The sequence below is a fragment of the Hypomesus nipponensis genome, chromosome 3, assembly GCF_054491055.1.
Source record: "Hypomesus nipponensis isolate SF chromosome 3, ASM5449105v1, whole genome shotgun sequence".
Classification (NCBI taxonomy): domain Eukaryota; kingdom Metazoa; phylum Chordata; class Actinopteri; order Osmeriformes; family Osmeridae; genus Hypomesus; species Hypomesus nipponensis.
In genome coordinates, this window is record NC_140363.1 from 11,259,983 (window position 1) to 11,280,040 (window position 20,058).

Here is a 20,058-nt window from a genome sequence, read left to right on the forward strand (position 1 = left end):
GACCAAACAACATAGATTTAGATTTAAATGATGACAACATACATTTATCATAATCTAAATGATGTATTCAAGTTTTTGATCTTCAGGTATTAATAGATCATTGTTATGAATAGACATACTAGCTTTATGTTGATTTGGTTTGGCTGGAGCTGGAATCCACATAAAGCTAGTATGTCTATCCAAACATACAAAAACAATCAAAAAGGCTTTACAAAAGCTCAATTTGATGCTAGAGACCCAACCCAAGCACCCAGAGTAACACTTCTTTTGGGGTTGAGTGTCATTACTGATTCTGTTAAGAGTATTGTTATGTGTAACTCATGTGCAGAGTAATTAGCAATCTATCAACTACCAAACTATCTATGTGATACATGTTCCCAGGACCGGCCCAAGGCATAAGCCAACTAAGCGGCTGCTTAGGGCCCCGCGGCCACCACAGGGCCCCCAAGAGCACATGCAATTACAGTTAAATGTTTTTTTTTAAATATATATATATATAAACAACGCCAAGGGCCCCCCAAATCAATTCTGCTTAAGGCCCGTAAAGGCTTGGGCCGGCCTTGGATGTTCCTCTACTTTGGCAATTCTGCTTTGATGCATGTAAGACACAACTGGTAATGGATGCAAAGTAATAGTTTATCTTGACCTTTGGCACATGCAGCAAACAAAAACATCTGTTGATTGCAACTATTGATGACAGTAATCTGATCTTTTAATCCTGGGTAAGATGATGTGCTTACTGGGCCATAAATCCACATAGACATCCAACCTAGAAGAGACTGAAACACTGCAGTGTGTTACTTCCGCTAAATGGGTGTTGAAACAAGGTTAAGAGCAAAAGACGCATTGGAGTGGAAGAGGCATGGCACATTACGTTTCAAATCAACAGATCCTATATTGATGTTCAAGACAGCATCCACAATGTTCATGCAATAGATACTTCAGTCATATCCAGATAGATCCATAAAATACAATACATTACATTTACCTTTCATGTATGTAGCAGACACATTTATCCAATGTGATGTAATACTGCACATAAAAAGTCTAAAAGTCAGATTCATATGCTGTCTATTAAAAGGAAACAACATTTGTTACTTGCTTAAATGGTTGGGGTTGAACATTCTTATTGGTCAAATTCACATTTGTTTGTGTTGCTAAATTTTCCCCTGACAGCAAATGAAATTAACATTTGTTGGATTTTATCATCCTTTTTGTAGTTGCATGGAAACTTCCTTTTTGGATTGCAATTGTTTTTGCATTCTGGAAGAATTGGTGAAGAACTTCTGTTTTACTTCCAGTCAGGTATCACACTGTAGACAGGGTGTTTGTGTGAGCTAGGGCTATCCTTATATCCTGACAGTTTCAGAAATAACCTGGTGAATCCTCACACCTGCACTTGTGCACACACATGTGTCACACACACACACACACACACACACACACACACACACACACACACAATAAAGCCAAAACATCTCTACCATTGCACCACCCCCCATCCTGGGTGGTTGTCCTTCCACTCTCTGCACTTGATCAGGGCTCCTCTGGAGCACTGAAACCTGTATGTAGAAGCTTCACTCTCTGCAGCTGCATTTACTGTGACAGCACTGAGCGCCTCACACCATTCCATGGATCTGAAGCTCATGAAGCAAAGAACAACATGGTTTATTTGTTTACTTTTTAGGGTTTACTTGACCTGCATCATATTTTTGTTCCGTCTTGTTCCGCCATGTTGTCACAACGAACCGTCCGCTGAACCGACAGGAAAAGCCGGGAGCTAGCAGATGGGAAGCTTTCGGCCCAGCAAGGGGGGATTATAATTCTAAACATCAAATTGTCTTACGTAACACATTGTAGAGCAGGCGACTACACACACACTGCTGTCCAGTGAGGAGCAGCTGTTACGCAATCCCATGGTGACCTAGCATGGGCACACGCAGAAAATGCACATACATCCACCAGTGCCCCACCTGAGGGGACAATATGCTGGGTGATGACACACAAGGTGTGTGTTACAGTGTGTGTTCAGTATGCCTCTGTAGCTGACGGATATTGATGTCAGTGCTGTCAAGACATCACAGCGCCCTTAGGAAGTGAAACATGACTTATCAATGTAATTTATTTAGGGTAAATCAATTTCAGTGAGTTGTTTGAGCCACAAAACAAAAAAGTCGTACAGGAGGTGTTCAGCGATGCACATAGTAGAGAAATGTTTATTTTAGCTAACATCAATGGTGTAATCAAGGCAGACAACAAACTCCTGTGTAAACAAATGCAACTTTATTTTTGAACAAAATAAATAAATAAATACTTTGCTTCAGCAAAATGTATAGTAATAAAATGGGTGCAAAAACACTTTTGGGGAGGAGGGTTAATGAAGGCATACTAAACCCCTTTCAAGGTCAACAAGGCATAACATTGTTTTTCATTGATGAAATTAAATATACTTTAATGTGACATCTGGGTGACATCCCTGTAATGAAATAATATAGTTATGAGTCTGACTGAAATGCATGATTCATGGCTAATTGATGTTCAGTAAGCTTTGGTAACAAGGTATAACACACATTTCTGTGTATAAAGCACCATTCAAATGATGACAGCAATTGTCAGTGATAATGATGTCCGAAAAATGTTTACTAAATCCTTACAGATGGCACTTGATGTAATGCGTGACTCCATGGGAAACAACAATGGAATAAACTATCAAATTTATCAACACACCAGGAGATTTTAGTCATATTCATATAGCTTAAACATGTTGATCAATGGTAACAAAACATACATGATATATGCAAAGAGCTTTCTGTTTTTGTATGATGCCATCCTTTGGCAAAGGGGTTCCTTTAAGTGCTGAATGGCTAATTTCAGTCTTTCACTTGGTATTTGTTTTATTATAAAGACCCATCCATATTACTTTTACAATTACTCAGTAACAAATACAATTAGGTAATTTTGTCCTTAAATGTATAAAACTATAAAACACAAGCTTGCCTTAGTATGGGTTAATACAAGTCAACTCTGACAATCAGTTTCTCAGAGACGTCAAACATGTGGGGGTTGAGAGTGAACCAGATGAGCCAGTAAGAAACTCCCAGGACCCAGCAGGATACAGATCATCACCTATCACTGCAGGATGCAGGTAAATAAACATGGATGACTGACATATAGCATCACCAAGGGGAAGTTTTCAGTGAGGGTTACTGAGGACTCCATTGGGCATGGCCTGCTTGCTCCACCTCCTTTGGCTCAGGAGCTTGCGGTTCTTTTGCACCTTCACGCGAACGTCAAACACTTCCTGGATAGCATTCTTAAAACAGTGAAAGTTGTAGTCGATGAGTCCTAAAAAAATTCAATACAAATACACTGAGTTACTGGTATGCAACTGGAGCAAAATACTGTAATTATAAGTCAAATAAAGTTACACTTTCAAAATGCATTCTCATCCCGTACTCATAGAATAATTTATTTCACTGACACACTGATGATCATTTTTATCCATTACATGGCAGACACACGTGACTAAGCAGACTTCTTGCAAATCTCATATCTAATGGACTCATGTTAGCTTCTATTGATAAGTATTTTGTTTAATTCATTTGATTAAGCCCCCTATCACAGCTCGGATTCCAAGAGATCCTTCGCTTTTATGTGAACAGAGTTTAAAAATAACCTGGTTGAACAGTAAATCTCTGATATAACTTGTTTTCAAAGGAATAGAGTGCTAATGCTAAACGCATTATGGTCTTTTACTGAATATTTTTCCTTTTCTTAACTTGGGAAAACAACTTTTATTTTTAAGGGTTTAAATAACCAAGATATCACTTGTATAGCATTATGTGTCTTGTGCCTTAGCTATTAATTAATGAGTTTAATCTATGCATGGCAATTACAGAGGCATTTTAGCCGCTGCTGGATGTTTTGACAGAATTACTTTGTGACTAATTGGTGCATTGTACATGCTGTCTTCTAACAAAGACAAAAGGTTGTCAAAAGTTGTTACTTGTACTTCTGTATGACTTCTATATTAGGCATATAAATATGGAGTTTAAGAAATTGCTAAAGTATACTCATGTTTTGCTTGCATTGTCTATGTTGACTGTTGAGTACAATACATTTTCATTCCCCCCTTGTCGCCAGCATGTCTTGAATGAGTTCTACAAGGCAGACCGAAGCCTCATAGGCTACTGCATTGTCTATCAATATGTGATGTGATGACCATCACAACATGAACAAGACTACCTATTCTTAGGTCCCCCATGTTAAATTGGTCTAAAGGAAAGGCCACTGTTATTATTTTGAAAGTGGACTTCCTCATCACCTGGTTGAAAATAATGGCGAGACCAAACACAACACAACAGAGTTACTTCTCCATTGTACATACAGTACATGCAAAGTATGTGTCAAGACTGCACCTGCATGTGCAGGTGACTATGTGACATGAAAGGGGTTTCATTCAAAGCAACTTTTTATATTGTCACATAAGGCCTGTCATCTCTGCTCCAGTATCGGAGCTTCCTGCGCCACCGCAGAGGCTCAATCTCCACAGGGGAGGAATTGACAAGTTAACCACTTGAAAGGGAGGGGGGGGCGCCTTTGATCACAGGTACCAAGCCTCTCAAAAGAGGGGGAGGAAACCAAAAGTGAGATTGTGCCCATGGAGGAATTGGCTCTCTGACTGTGGCACACACGTGTGTCATTACGGTAATATTTCATTCTTTATCTCACTCTCTCAAACACGCACACAAGTGCACACACATACACACACATACACACAAACAAATACACACACTGAAAGCAATGAACTTCAGCTGGCTTAATTATAACCATATTCTTTCCAGTCTACTACACTTGAACCCTAAACCTGTTCCTCTTAAATCTAGAGACATATTGGAAAATAGACTTCTGAAAATAGTCTCTTCCATTGGCTTGATACTGACCTTTCCTCTCAAAGCTCTCCTCCCTGAGGAAGCAGACCAGGGCCAGGAACTTGGTGACTTCCTTCAGATACATGACCGTGGTGTTGTTGAGGTGGATGATGGCCATGGACTCTTTATCATAGGGCTGGCCTGCCTCCTCACCTGTGAGACTGGATGGATGGAAGGATGGATGAAGGGGGAAGGAAGGAAGAGGGAGAGGAAGAGAGAGGAGGTTGATTATTAGAATAATTACAGTTTGATGCCGGTGCTGGAACAGGTGGACTGGATACCATGGTTCTTATCAAGGTTGTGGTTGTTGATAATATTCCTACTTATGAACTATTGTAAGAATATCACCCTCCAAAGACAATAATTATCTTAACTTGTGAAACTGGGTCATTCTTGTTAGGGGAGATGACTGGGAATGGATGAGACGACAGGAAGTGGTGGCCTCAATGTTCGCAACACAAAATATATAATCAATGAGGGCATAAATCCACCTACTTGCTTTTGAGAGGTAGGTATTAAGATCTGCATATTCTTTGGCACACCTGAACAAGTTAAACTTGACAAGGTGCAACTCAAAGCTTCATATTTAATTTCAAGTTATTTTTAAAGGACAATATACATCTTATCCAACTGGGAGGAAATGTCATACTTTAATGAAAATAGATATTGGCATTTGAAAACTAAAATCTATTCATACCTGTTACATGAATTAAAAAAAAAAAAAAATTGTAAAAAAAATAACACACAAGAAAAAGAAACAGTGCTATAGCAACAGATGACGGATCAAATGGTAATTATCAAAATGAATAAAAGCCCTGACTTAATCTCATGCTTTCATGGGCTTTGGGGCGGAATGCAATGGGCATATGCAAGCTAAGAATAGTTCCTGCATTTCACAGATTTAAAAAAAGAGAGCTACATTTCCCTGAACCATTAAACAGCTTGTATTTATCATTTATGAAAAGAGCAAGATAACTCTCAAACAAGGGTGGAATTGTCATGGATAGGAAAAGGGTATTAATTTTGGTAGCCAAGGGACATTGCTTTGCCATTGAAGGATGCTAAGTGATTTGCATGCCAAGTTGTTCACATAAGAGGGGCCTTGTAAACCAAATTAGGTGTAAAATATTCAATTTGCTAAACCCTCTAATTAATGTTAATAACTAAACTGCATTATCACAATAATGATGGCAACTTTCAATAAATTAGGACCACTTCTAATCAATTTGGACAAGCATATTGACAGCACATACACACAACATTACAATTCAACACACACACACACACATTAACATGCACACACACAATATAATATCTCACTCTTACCTTCTCTCTCTCTTGCTCACTCATACAACATAACATGAGCCCATCTAGAGTGTGTCGGTGCCCTAATATAACTTCATTAGTTGATGCCCATGGCCCTTCAACAGCTGTCGAGGTTAAAAACTCATTCACCTGAGGCTCTGTTTGGCCTACTTCCATCCCAGACCCCCACAACCCCCAGCTGTGCAGCCCGCCCGCTTGCAAAGCCAGCAGACCACAGTGCCACGACATAGTGGAAGGCTGGGTCGAGTTAAGGTCGATGGGCCCAGAGGGCATAAAATGGACATTGGAGTGGGTGACCTCAACTTGTTGACATCCCCTAATGGCTACAAGGAAGGAAGGGTCTGTGCAGAAATTCCAACATTTGGCAGACAGTGATGTACATTTTGTTCCGACGAGAAGCAGGATGAGGACCATGAAGGCTGTGAGGAGGTGTGATTTAAAATGCTGTTCCGGTCAGGTGTCCTGGCAACAGGACTCCCAAGGAGCAAAATACGTTTTATTTTTATTTTTTATCAAGTAATTGTCCTTCTCAAAGTTGGCAAGAGTGCTTCCTTGAGTTTTAATTGCAGTCCTCTACCATCTCCTTCCCTTGTTATAAAAAGCTTTTTAGCACCCACCATTGTCAACAGCTAGCATAATTGGGGATGATACAACAACTGGACGTTTGAGCACTGGAACTTTCTCTCAAAGAAGTGAAAGTCAACCAGAGCAGTTGAAACAGGACGGTGCATCTAGATGAGAGCCCTAATTACATTCTCAGCTGGAGAGAGATTGAAGGGAGAGAGCACACCATGGACAATGCAGTGGATTCAGGAATATCATGGGTTTTAAATGGAGCAAAAGGTTTACTTTTCATCAGCAAAGGATTTAAGGGAATAATTCCAGGGGATATCCCATATATAATCAGAGGGGTGGATATGACTTCAGGTAGAAGGAAAAGCTGGGGATTCTGACAACTCAAGATCAGGAGGATCATTGTACATTGGTACATTGTCCACGCTACTTCATTGTTTATGGGTTTTGATCAACAGGTCATTAACCAGATGGGTTTCGCAAAACAGAAATATGTTCAAACGAGGTGTGATTTTGGATAGACTGCCTGTTGAAGTCGCCTTGCTCACCCGTAGATGCAGGAGATGTCGATGACCACATCGATCATGTCACAGCACAGCTCGTAAGTCTGCATGTCCACTGGGCTGCTATCTGTTGCTATGTAGATCTTACTGACCACGTCAAAGAGGAAGGCTTTCTCGATGCCCGAGTTCTGAGAGAGAGAGAGAGAGAGAGAGAGAGAGAGAGAGAGAGAGAGAGAGAGAGAGAGAGAGAGAGAGAGAGAGAGAGAGAGAGAGTAAAATAAAAAGAAGTAACAAGAGAGCAAATTAAGAAAGACAGACAGATGAGGAAACAGAGAGAGCAAAATAGATTAAGAGAAAGAGAGCTAGAAAAGCAGTGATAAGAAATATAGAGTGGGTAGAGAGGGAAAGAGTGAGAGATTGAGAAAGCAGAAGGAAGAAACTTTTTTTTTCTTTTATAAAAGGACTCCAGCTGAGATTCCTTCACTTTGAAGCCATCTTGCTATCAAGGTCATCCAGGGCCCTATCCGCCCTCATAAATTCACAACACTTAGAATTAAATTTACATAAGCTCAGCTCCTGAGAGTCGGCTTGGGAATGAAGCCCTGAGTTTCTCTTATTTTTTCCATTAACTAGAATCAATTCTGAACATTTGTCCATATGGCTATGGATATTAGCATGTGCTCCATGACACATTGCAGATGTATTGTCTCTGACGTCTGTATGACTAACTATATGAGCAAAACCTATATGAAATTCCACTCTGATTACAATGCAATGAAAAGTGCATTCTGTTTTGTTAATTAAGAGCAGAATTTTAGTCTACTCGGGTATGGTCTTTAAGAATATTATAAAACGTATTTAACTCATGGGTGAAAATATTTATAGATCAGAACTATCCTTTCTTTGAAACTCCCATGAGAGTTAAGATTTTCAAGGTCTTTTCCACTTCATCAAACAAAGTAATAAATAAGATTATACACTGAATGAATGTAGAAAGAATGGACTGGGTCCATTAAAACGGAGACTATGTTTCTGATACGACAGCATGTAATTATCTTCACACTGACCTGGAACTTGACCTCTGATTATAGTGAGACTCCACTGAGAGGTAAGACTATTTTTGCTAATACATTTGCCAAGTATACTAGCCGTGAAAGCTAACTAGCGAAGCTGAAAGTTGAACTACCTTCACTGAACTCAAGACACAATTACATTCTTATGGTGTGAAGAACATCAAAGTACTTGAGAAGAGAAACTCAGTATTTTCAATGGACTCAACAGAATAAACATATTTAGTAGGTTTCCTGAGAGCTTTTCATCCCTGTTCCTGTTGAGCTCATTTCTTGTAGGTTTCTGCTCCAACCTAACTTGTGACTAACCTGATTCAACACATTAACCAGATAGTTATTAGAATTAAATGTGATCATATGTTGGAGTGAAAACCCACAGGAAAATAGCTATCCAGGAAACAGGTTGGAAACCACTTGAGTATTGTACACATAACACAGAGAATAGCGTTCTTCTGTTTAATGCTATATACGTTTATATAAACAGATTGCTTGCACTCAAAGTCCACCTCAAGTCCTGTTATTTATGATACATTACTGCCACCTACTGACTGTATACCTAAGTGCAAAAAGTAATTGCATTTTAATCGACAAGGTCATTTACAGTTGAAGTCATTAGCGATCAAGGCTTTATACTATATTAATAACTTTGTCATAATTTAAGCAATTGGTTGGCTAAATTCTGAGGTGGTGTTTGGAAGGTGTGGTGGGGCTCATGTTGGGTATGTGTACTGTATTCACAGATATGAAGATGTTCAGCAGGTTCTCCAAGGTGGGCAACTGGGGTATGAGTTTCTGGACCACCTTACTGAAGGCCTCGAATATGGAGTGGTCGTAGATGCTGGTCAGGTAGATGCTAGAAGGGGGTGGGGGTAATAGGATTTTACAACAGATTATAAAGGGACAGGTCAAAGAAAAATACATGTATTTGTCATATACACATTATAGCACAGGTCATTCTGTGTAGTGACATTCCTAAGACAAGGCCAGGCAACAGCCACATGGTAGGAATACAATTACAAAAATAAAACGTTAAAAAAGTTCATAGACATTAATACAATACTGTCCAAAAAAGAAAAAAATACCAGAAAGTGGAACCAGCAATAAAAAGTAACAACAGCAATAGTTTACCCCAAAATCAGAAACACAGGAAATAGAGAAAAGTATTTTTGATTTTATGGGGAACTGTCCCCAAGGTAAGGCTATTTGAAAGAAATATCAATTTGCAAGCTTTGAGAATTGTTTTTGTTGAACTACTTTGTCTTGTTTGGTTCTAATTTGATGAATAGGCAGTATACAGAGTGGCATATAGGCAGTGTGAATAGACAACGATTCATAACTACATGGCTAAAACATCCATGGACAGGATATTCTCAAACTAGCATCTTCACATCAGATAGGTCAACGTGGGAGTCAGATGGCTGAGTGGTTAGGGAATCGGGCTATTTATCAGAAGGTTGCCGATTCGATACTTGGCTGTGCCTAATGACGTTCTGTCCTTGGGCAAGGCCCTTCACCCTACTTGCCTCGGGGGAATGTCCCTGTACTTTTTGTAAGTCCCTCTGGATAATAGTGTCTGCTAAATGACTACATGTAAATGTAACGCATGGAGATTTCAACCCCTTCAACCATAATGGCCAGAAACGGCCCCAGCTCACCTCAAATGTATCTTCTCCAGTCCTGCATCCGCCAGGTCGTCGTTGGCCCGTTTGTGGATGTCCCTCTGCTTCTCTATCTTGTGGTCATCTGAAAGACCGTCCACTTTGTGGATGAACACCTCAAAGTTGATTTCTGGGTTGACCTTGTAAGCCCGGGTGACGGTCAGATGAAGACGACTCAAAGCCTCCACATAGTCATCCTAGCGGGGAAACAAGAAAACACAGTCTGGTTATTCTGGCAGCAGCTGGTTCTCTTCTCTTTTCAATGCTGCCACATCTACGGTGGTGTTTATGATATTCTATGCACCCTTCCTGGAAATTCCTTATGGATTTGGAATTTCCTTTGGAATCAATGAAGGGAATCGAATGGAAGAAATCAGATCCTCAAAACAATTATGCTCATCAACATGGCCAGTAAAAATCCTGTCAAATAAAGTCAGTGCTTCTAAAGAGGATGGAAGCATTATTAGAGCAGTGTAGCACCCAGTACACCTGTAGATGTGAGGGGCACACCAGTCTCTAACTGGCAGGTAGGATTACACAGCCTATCACGGTAATCTTAGTCAGATATGACTCTTACAAACACAGTTTTGAGGACAGACATGGGGTTGAAAGTAGTAAAGTGCAAGGGAATATTTTCTATGTGAATATTTAAATTACATGCTCAATTATATGTATGAGAAACAAGTTCTTAATTTTCATACAAAATACATATGCTGTCTTGCAAGAAGCACAATGAAAAGGAATAAATAAATACAATGTATTTTTGTTGAAGCTCAAAGTGAGATGCTTGTGTTTTATCAAAGAGAAAAGCACCACAACAGAGACCAAAGTGAACTTGCATTGAAGTGCAATGTCTGATGCACAGATGCAACATGGTATCATACTATATTGTGGTTTTTTTTAATATATATATATATCTTAAGGGCTGATTTTGATGTATTTACTTAATTGGAATAGTGATACCTGGTACACACTCTTAACTGGTCAGCCACCAGGGTGCCCGATATTGTGGGTTTTTTTTAAGATGTGACCTATTTTGTGAAGAGGGAAAGGTGTGAGTTTTTGTAGGGTCAGTCTTTGTAACACATTTTAAACTGATTAGCAAAAACATCAAGTTTGAATGTTCATTTCAGTTATTTTGTACCATACATGTGCCAAAACATATTTACCCAACTTAAACAACACCCTGCCCACCCCTTTAACAGGCCCCTGACCTGCGAGTCGATGACGAAGATGAGCGCGCCTGTGCCTCGGAAAATCATCTCGTAATCAAAGGTGGGGTCAAAAAAGTCAATCTGTCCAGGGAAGTCCCAGATCTGGAAGCTAACAAAGGAGCTGTTGGAGACATCCTCGCGGCAGATCTTGTTTGTGCTCTCCAGGAACAGAGTCTCGTTGGGAGACATCTTGTGGAACACCACTTTCTGGATGGAGGACTTGCCGCTACGTCGCAGGCCCATCAGCAGGATACGCGGCTTCACCTCCCCGCTCAGGGGGTCCTCGCTGAATACTGGGTGGGAGGGGTGGGGGCAGGTTAGGCCTGACTAACTCTCGGTTGGAGATTCTGAGCAAGAAAGTGTGTAGTATATTATCTAAGTATGAGGCAAACAGAGTCCACCATAATGGTTGGGACAATGACATTTGTATTTCTTGTCTTTACTCCACATAATTAAATGTATAATCAAACAATTCAGAAGTTGTAAAAGTGCACACATTTTTCATACATTTTGGTTTCAACTTGTAGAGATTACAACACTATGCAGTTTGGGATACAGAAAAATATGCTAATTATAGTTGTCATATGTACATTGTTGCATACAGTATTTTAAATGCAGTGATGCATGAAGTCTCTCATGAAATCACCAGGTGCAACATTATTTGGCGATGACCTATTCTACAGCCATCGTCAGCTCCTGCATAGTTTTTCACCATTGCTAGAACACTAAAATCCATTCTCTAAAATCAAATGCTGAAAATAAAAGTTCAGCTAGTAACTCTTTGCAAATCTCACCCACTCTTCCTGCAGAACTCTAAACACATTCTGATTCAATAACACATTTTGCACTGTGACGCACTTGAGTTGTCAATTGGTAAACACGGGCAGCAACACTTTTACAAAACTATAACACAGTGGTCATGTGACACTGGCAGTTTGTGTCCTGTTTTGTCACTGAGCACATATTCACCATGCCTCTTTTTTTTGCAAATGTGATATTGTTCATACAGACTTTCAATACTATCGACAGTTCACCATGGGCAACCACTAAAATATTAGGCCATATTTTAAATTATAAAGTGTGTAACATTTACACAGACTGAGATTACTAATTGCGCAGGGCAAATAGACCTACTCCTTGCATCACTTCACTGACCAATGGTTTCATTTATGGTGGAGCGCGTTACTGTCTATGAGCACAACATAACGCCCACAAGCTGCATGTCAGTGTGTTAACGCCATCTCGACCCTATAATTGAAGTAGTATGAGGGAAATACTAGCCCAACTTTTGTCACGAGGCACCCATTGGCGGTATTCAAATTATGTCTTGCAATTCTTTAAAACAGAAGGTAAAACATATATAAATTACGTCATCCATTCGACTCGGTTTAAAACACAAGGCCAATGACAACAAGCTCGCAATGGTTCGGCTACTTATCATTTGCGACATTGTATGCCCTTCCTCGTGAGGTTTAAAGGTTCATATACCTCCATCTTCGCAGCTACAATCAAGATCTCCGTCAGTAAATGTGTCAAAATCGTCGTCATCGTCATAGTATCCCGTTGCCAAAGCCTCACCGTCCCCATCGTCCTCCTCGCCATACTTTGCAATCCCCTCGCTTGTCATTTGAAAAGTTTTTAAGCCTTTGACGCTGCCCAACTTTTTCACATTGTCACCTGATATGTATGAACCATTATGAACTTTCACCCCCCTTTCCTCCACTGAAGCGGACTTGCATACCAACCCGCCCGCTGGAGAACTCGCAGAACACTGCAACAATCCACAGCTTTCAAAAATATTGGACGGACCAAATGAGTTGTCAGGTGACAGAGACCGAATTTTCTCTCTTAACGACTTGATATAATCCTCCGTCTTCAATGATGAACCACTAGCCTGCAGGCTACATGAATATGCAATAGTTTGTAGACTACTCAACTGGGACCAGTGCTAGCCGGGGCCATGGTGTTTTATTGCACACGGACGCATGTGTTTTTATATGGAAGTGACCGGGGGCCTGCTCCATAAAGCAAATTTAAGATAGGCATATGTCTGTTACTTTCCAGTTTATTTGGTAAACTCGCTTTACGGAACAGGCCTCGATAGTTTGATGCCTCACAAAGGAATGGAAATCAAATCGTATATGTAGCCGTTTTAGTCACATTGGTAGAGCAGAAATGGATCTGTTTGGATCACGGGCTGTGATGCAGGAATGCCTATGGTTCTCTCGCGCACAGGCCAACAGCTTTATTGTAAGCCTTCCCTCCCCTGACCCTCATCCTTCCCTTACAACTGGAGAGATGAGGTCGCAGAGGTTGCTGTATGTAGTTAAAACCCATGTATAGTGCATCCTTTGTGTCCCATAAGAAAAGTTAGCTCCTCACCTCGCTTGTTGTAGCTGAGGCATGCAGCACCGGAAAGGGGAGGTGAAAGGCTTGGTGACAGGCACTTATCCCCGCCAGGATTTTCATTCCCTGGCCGCGGTAGCCCGCGGAGAGAAGCGGAGTTTAACTGCTGCACTTCGAATTCACCTCTTAAATGAAATGTGTATCCCCTCTGTAACTTTTGCTAGAAAAGAGCAGACATCTCCATATTATCTCAGGTTGTTCATTGTGACCAACATAATACAGAAAATAACACACATGATGGCAGGACAGACCCTTTGCTTGTTAGGGGAGGGGGTACACATTATATCAGGTGAAAAAAACGGCCTGATATAATGTGTATCCCCTCTGTAACTTTTGCTAGAAAGGAGCAGACATCTCCATAATATCTCAGGTTGTTCATTGTGACCAAAAGAACACAGAAAAGAACACACATGATAGAAGGACATCTCCATATTATCTCAGGCTGATGTAAATCCTGATGGGGATACGTGCCTTGGCACTACACCGATGGGCAGAAATGTGCTTCTAGTGTGAACCATAGATGGTGTGAAGTTGAACAGCCTCCATTCGTAGCCCATCGTGGCTCTTGAGGGCGCTTCGCAGCCAGTGTGTCCCAGACGTTTAAGGCTACAAGTTTGATTAATGAAGTTAAGATGCACATTGCCAAGCATATGAAACATTTTTAAACCATTTCAACCAAACCAACAGTATAGCCATGCATTGCACATTTTCTCTAACGAAAGACTCCGAATTTGGCTTGACAGGACTGTGAAATGGGAAAATAGAGGCAAGATTTCCGGCGCATGCGTATTTCAATGTTTTGGCGAAGGAAAGGTTTCGACCAGCTCAGTGGCAGCAGTTTTGCCTCTTTATTTGCATACCCTCCCTATACATAAAATATACGATCACGCTTCGGCTTTTCCGTTTTTGAGTAGCACTGACGTTTAATAAAACCAGGGACAGCAAAGTCCGCGCCCAAGAAGGGCTCCAAGAAAGCAGTTATGAAGACTACAGCAAAAAGCGTGAAGAAACGCAGAAGGGTCCAGGAAGGAGAGTTATGCCGTCTATGTTTACACGTTTCTGAAGCAAGTTCACCCCGATACCGGTATCTCTTCGAAGGCGATGGGAATCATGAATTCCTTTGACAACGACATATTTGAGCGCATTGCCGGAGAGTCCTGTCCGGGGCCCCGGATCCAGGGGGGGGGGGCTGGGGTGGGCTGCGCCCCCCAGATTTCTGCCGCGCCCCCCCAGATTTCTGTCGCGCCCCCCCAAGCTCCTTCTGACTTCAGCCAAAATGGTTACATGTTGAAGCTATGAAAAAGTATGTTAGTGCTTTCAGTAATATGCTTTTTTTTTTTTTTACCAGTGATTGTCTGGTTTATAATGGGCAACGTATGTTAGAGCTCCGCATCCACGTTTACCGATAAAAGTTAAATCAACCTCGAATCTCTTGCCACTCACTTGTTCTCGAAGTGATTGTTTATCGGTCTTTTGTGGAGGGCTTTAGACGAATAGTAAAGTGTAGCATTGGTGTTTAATGTTAGACCCTGGAATTTCATACTTCTGTTTCAGTTGTAATCTTTATTTGAGATACACGGATTAAAGACGTTAACAGTGGTCGCTTCTTTTAGCTTCGTTAGCCATTGATTCTTGCGTGCGTGTTTGTACCTACAAAGAAAAACCTTTTATCATGCATCGATTTCTGATCCCAAACCATCTACTACTGCCCCAGCGACAAGGGATATTAAACTCATACTCCAGAGCAGGCAGAGCGTGCTGGTCCGAGTGGAATCACTTCCCTGTCTTTCGGTACCAACGTTACCGCTGCTGGGTGAAGGCGAGCATGGTTTGAATCCAATGCGGCCTGTTCTGCAAACGTACCCCATGCGCATTTTAATCCAAGGTCCAAGGCATCGCTCTCAAACTTGGTTAGAATACTCAGTCAAGCTACATGCATGTTTCTGCTTCCCCTGTCGACAATTTGGAGCCAGAAATGATAAAGACATCACCTTCATTGACAAAGTTTTTACCAATTGGAAAACAGCAGCGGTTTATTTTACATAGAGCTCAAAAAACTATTTTGCGCTCAAATGAATGCGCAAAAATTGTCAAAATGTGTGACCCACCAAAACAAAAACGAATTTTTAAGAATGTGTTTTCCCACAGTAACTGCTTCCCAAAGGTATTGAAACTTCTAAAGATGGTTTGGGGTAATTATGTCATCGATTCACACTAATCTGGAGCCATTCTTTCCGATTTAGAGTCATCATAGAGCCATTACCACAGAGTTCACCATTTCTGACTGCCGTCAGAATGTGTGACATACAAAAACAAAAAAACGAATTTTTAAGAATGTGTGTTCCCAACTGCTTTCCAAAGGTATTAAAACATCGAAAGATGGTTTGGGGTCGCTATCTAATCGATTCACACTAATCTGGAGCCATTGTTTCCGATTTAGAGTCATCATAGAGCCAATACCACAGAGGTCACCATTTCTGACGGCCGTCAGAATGTGTGACCCACGGAAAATAATTCGTTTTTTAAGAATGTGTGTTCCCACCCTATCTGCTTCCCAAATATATTAACACTTCGAAAGTTGGTTTGGGGTAGTTATTTTTATCATGTCACACTAATCTGGAGCATTTTTTTCGGGATATAGAGTCATCATAGAGCCAATAACACATAGGTCACCATTTCTGACGGCCGTCAGAATGTGTGACCCACGAAAAATAATTCGTTTTTTAAGAATGTGTGTTCCCACCCTAACTGCTTCCCAAATGTATTAAAACTTCGAAAGATGGTTGGGGTAGTTATTTCACACTAATCTGGAGCATTTTTTTCGGGATTTAGAGTCATCATAGAGCCATTACCACATAGGTCACCATTTCTGACGGCCGTCAGAAAGTGTGACCCAAAAAAAAACATATCGTTTTATTTTTATTTTTTACGTGTGTTCCCACCCTAACTGCTTCCCAAATGTATTAAAACTTCGAAAGATGGTTGGGGTAGTTATTTCACACTAATCTGGGGCATTTTTTTCGGATTTAGAGTCATCATAGAGCCAATACCACATAGGTCACCATTTCTGACGGCCGTCAGAATGTGTGACCCCCAAAAAACATATCGTTTTTTAAGAATGTGTATTCCCACCCTAACTGCTTCCCAAATGTATAGAAACTTCGAAAGATGGTTGGGGTAGTTATTTCACACTAATCTGGAGCATTTTTTTCGGGATTTAGAGTCATCATAGAGCCTATACCACATAGGTCACCATTTCTGACGGCCGTCATAATGTGTGACCCACGGAAAATAATTCGTTTTTTAAGAATGTGTGTTCCCACCCTAACTGCTTCCCAAATATATTAACACTTCGAAAGATGCTTTGGGGTAGTTATTTTATCATTTCACACTAATTTGGAGCATTTTTTTCGGGATTTAGAGTCATTTTAGAACCATGACCACATAGGTCACCATATCTGACGGCCGTCAGAATGTGTGACCCAAAAAAACATATCATTTTTATTTTTTACGTGTGTTCCCACCCTAACTGCTTCCCAAATGTATTAAAACTTCGAAAGATGGTTGGGGTAGTTATTTCACACTAATCTGGAGCCATGTTTTCGGAATTAGAGTCATCATAGAGCCTATACCACATAGGTCACCATTTCTGACGGCCGTCAGAATGTGTGACCCACGGAAAATAATTCGTTTTTAAGAATTGTGTGTTCCCACCCTAACTGCTTCCCAAATGTATTAACACTTCGAAAAATGCTTTGATAGTTAATTCACACTAATCTGGAGCATTTTTTTCTGGATTTAGAGTCATCATAGAGCCAATACCACATAGGTCACCATTTCTGACAGCCGTCAGAATGTGTGACCCACGGAAAATAATTCGTTTTTTAAGAATTGTGTGTTCCCACCCTAACTGCTTCCCAAATGTATTAACACTTCGAAAAATGCTTTGATAGTTAATTCACACTAATCTGGAGCATTTTTTCCTGGATTTAGAGTCATCATAGAGCCAATACCACATAGGTCACCATTTCTGACAGCCGTCAGAATGTGTGACCCACAAACAAAAGGATTTATGCATGTGTGTTCCCACCCAAACTCCTTCCCAAATGTATTAAAACTTCGCAAGATGGTTGGGGTAGTTATTTCATCAATTTACACTAATCTGGAGCCATGTTTTCGGAATTAGAGTCCTCATAGAGCCATTACCACATAGGTCACCATTTCTGACGGCCGTCAGAATGTGTGCCCCACGGAAAATAATTCGTTTTTTAAGAATGTGTGTTCCCACCCTAACTGCTTCCTAAATGTATTAAAACTTCGAAAGATGGTTTGGGGTAGTTATTTCACACTAATCTGGAGCATTTTTTCGGGATTTAGAGTCATCATAGAGCCTATACCACATATAGGTCACCATTTTTGACGGCCGTCAGAATGTGTGACCCGCAAAAAAAAGGATTTATGCATGTGTGTTCCCACCCAAACTTCTTCCCAAATGTATTAAAACTTCGGAAGATGGTTGGGGTAGTTATTTCTTCAATTTACACTAATCTGGAGCCATGTTTTCGGAATTAGAGTCATCATAGAGCCATTACCACATAGGTCACCATTTCTGACGGCCGTCAGAATTTGTGACCCACGGGAAATAATTCGTTTTTTAAGAATGTGTGTTCCCACCCTATCTGCTTCCCAAATATATTTACACTTCGAAAGATGGTTTGGGGTAGTTATTTTATCATTTCACACTAATTTGGAGCATTTTTTTCGGGATTTAGAGTCATTTTAGAACCATGACCACAAAAAAAACATATCGTTTTATTTTTATTTTTTACATGTGTTACCACCCTAACTGCTTCCCAAATGTATTAAAACTTCGAAAGATGGTTGGGGTAGTTATTTCACACTAATCTGGAGCATTTTTTTCGGGATTTAGAGTCATCATAGAGCCAATACCACATAGGTCACCATTTCTGACAGCCGTAAGAATGTGTGACCCACAAACAAAAGGATTTAAGCATGTGTGTTCCCCCCCTAACTGCTTCCCAAATGTATTAAAACTTCGAAAGATGGTTTGGGGTAGTTATTTTATCATTTCACATTAATTTTGAGCATTTTTTTCGGGATTTAGAGTCATCTTAGAACCATGACCACATAGGTCACCATTTCTGACGGCCGTCAGAATGTGTGACCCACGGAAAATTATTCGTTTTTTAAGAATTGTGTGTTCCCACCCTAACTTCTTTCCAAATGTATTAACACTTCGAAAAATGCTTTGGGGTAGTTATTTCACACTAATCTGGAGCATTTTTTTCTGGATTTAGAGTCATCATAGAGCCAATACCACATAGGTCACTATTTCTGAAAGCCGTCAGAATGTGTGACCCACGGAAAATAATTCGTTTTTTAAGAATTGTGTGTTCCCACCCTAACTGCTTCCCAAATGTATTAACACTTCGAAAAATGCTTTGGGGTAGTTATTTCACACTAACCTGGAGCATTTTTTCTGGATTTAGAGTCATCATAGAGCCAATACCACATAGGTCACCATTTCTGACAGCCGTCAGAATGTGTGACCCACAAACAAAAGGATTTATGCATGTGTGTTCCCACCCAAACTCCTTCCCAAATGTTTTAAAACTTCGAAAGATGGTTTGGTGTGGTTATTTCTTCAATTCACACTAATCTGGAGCCATGTTTTCGGACTTAGAGTCATCATAGAGCCATTACCACATAGGTCGCCATTTCTGACGGCCGTCAGAATGTGTGACCCACGGAAAATAATTCGTTTTTTAAGAATGTGTGTTCCCACCCTAACTGCTTCCCAAATGTATTAAAACTTCGAAAGATGGTTGGGGTAGTTATTTCACACTAATCTGGGGCAATTTTTTCGGATTTTGAGTCATCATACAGCCAATACCACATAGGTCACCATTTCTGACGGCCGTCAGAATTTGTGACCCACGGAAAAGAATTCGTTTTTTAAGAATGTGTGTTCCCACCCTAACTGCTTCCCAAATATATTAACACTTCGAAAGATGGTTTGGGGTAGTTCTTTTATCATTTCACACTAATTTGGAGCATTTTTTTCGGGATTTAGAGTAATCTTAGAACCATGACCACATAGGTCACCATTTCTGACGGCCGTCAGAATGTGTGACCCAAAAAAACATATCATTTTTATTTTTTACGTGTGTTCCCACCCTAACTGCTTCCCAAATGTATTAAAACTTCGAAAGATGGTTGGGGTAGTTATTTCACACTAATCTGGAGCCATGTTTTCGTAATTAGAGTCATCATAGAACCATACCACACAGGTCACCATTTCTGACAGCCGTCAGAATGTGTGACACGGAAAATAATTCGTTTTTTAAGAATTGTGT

At 40.4% G+C, this 20,058-nt stretch overlaps 1 protein-coding gene across 3 annotated transcripts; it reads right to left on the bottom strand.

The window, feature by feature from the left end:
- Window positions 1-2,266: 2,266 nt before the first annotated feature.
- rragd (ras-related GTP binding D) lies at window positions 2,267-14,371 on the bottom strand. Of its 3 annotated transcripts, none has more exons than XM_084675963.1 (7): window positions 13,658-14,371; window positions 11,276-11,568; window positions 10,059-10,258; window positions 9,142-9,256; window positions 7,379-7,521; window positions 4,944-5,092; window positions 2,267-3,345 (listed from the first exon to the last, which is right to left on the bottom strand). In XM_084675963.1, exons 2-7 carry the CDS (start codon window positions 11,516-11,518, stop codon window positions 3,194-3,196), a joined length of 1,002 nt encoding a protein of 333 aa, XP_084532089.1. In that variant the 5' UTR covers window positions 11,519-11,568; window positions 13,658-14,371; the 3' UTR covers window positions 2,267-3,193. The 3 variants fall into 3 exon arrangements, with proteins under 3 accessions (XP_084532089.1, XP_084532071.1, XP_084532080.1); XM_084675945.1 differs by lacking the exon at window positions 13,658-14,371 and adding an exon at window positions 12,764-12,975; XM_084675954.1 differs by lacking the exon at window positions 13,658-14,371 and adding an exon at window positions 12,854-12,959.
- Between the last annotated feature and the right edge of the window lie 5,687 nt (window positions 14,372-20,058).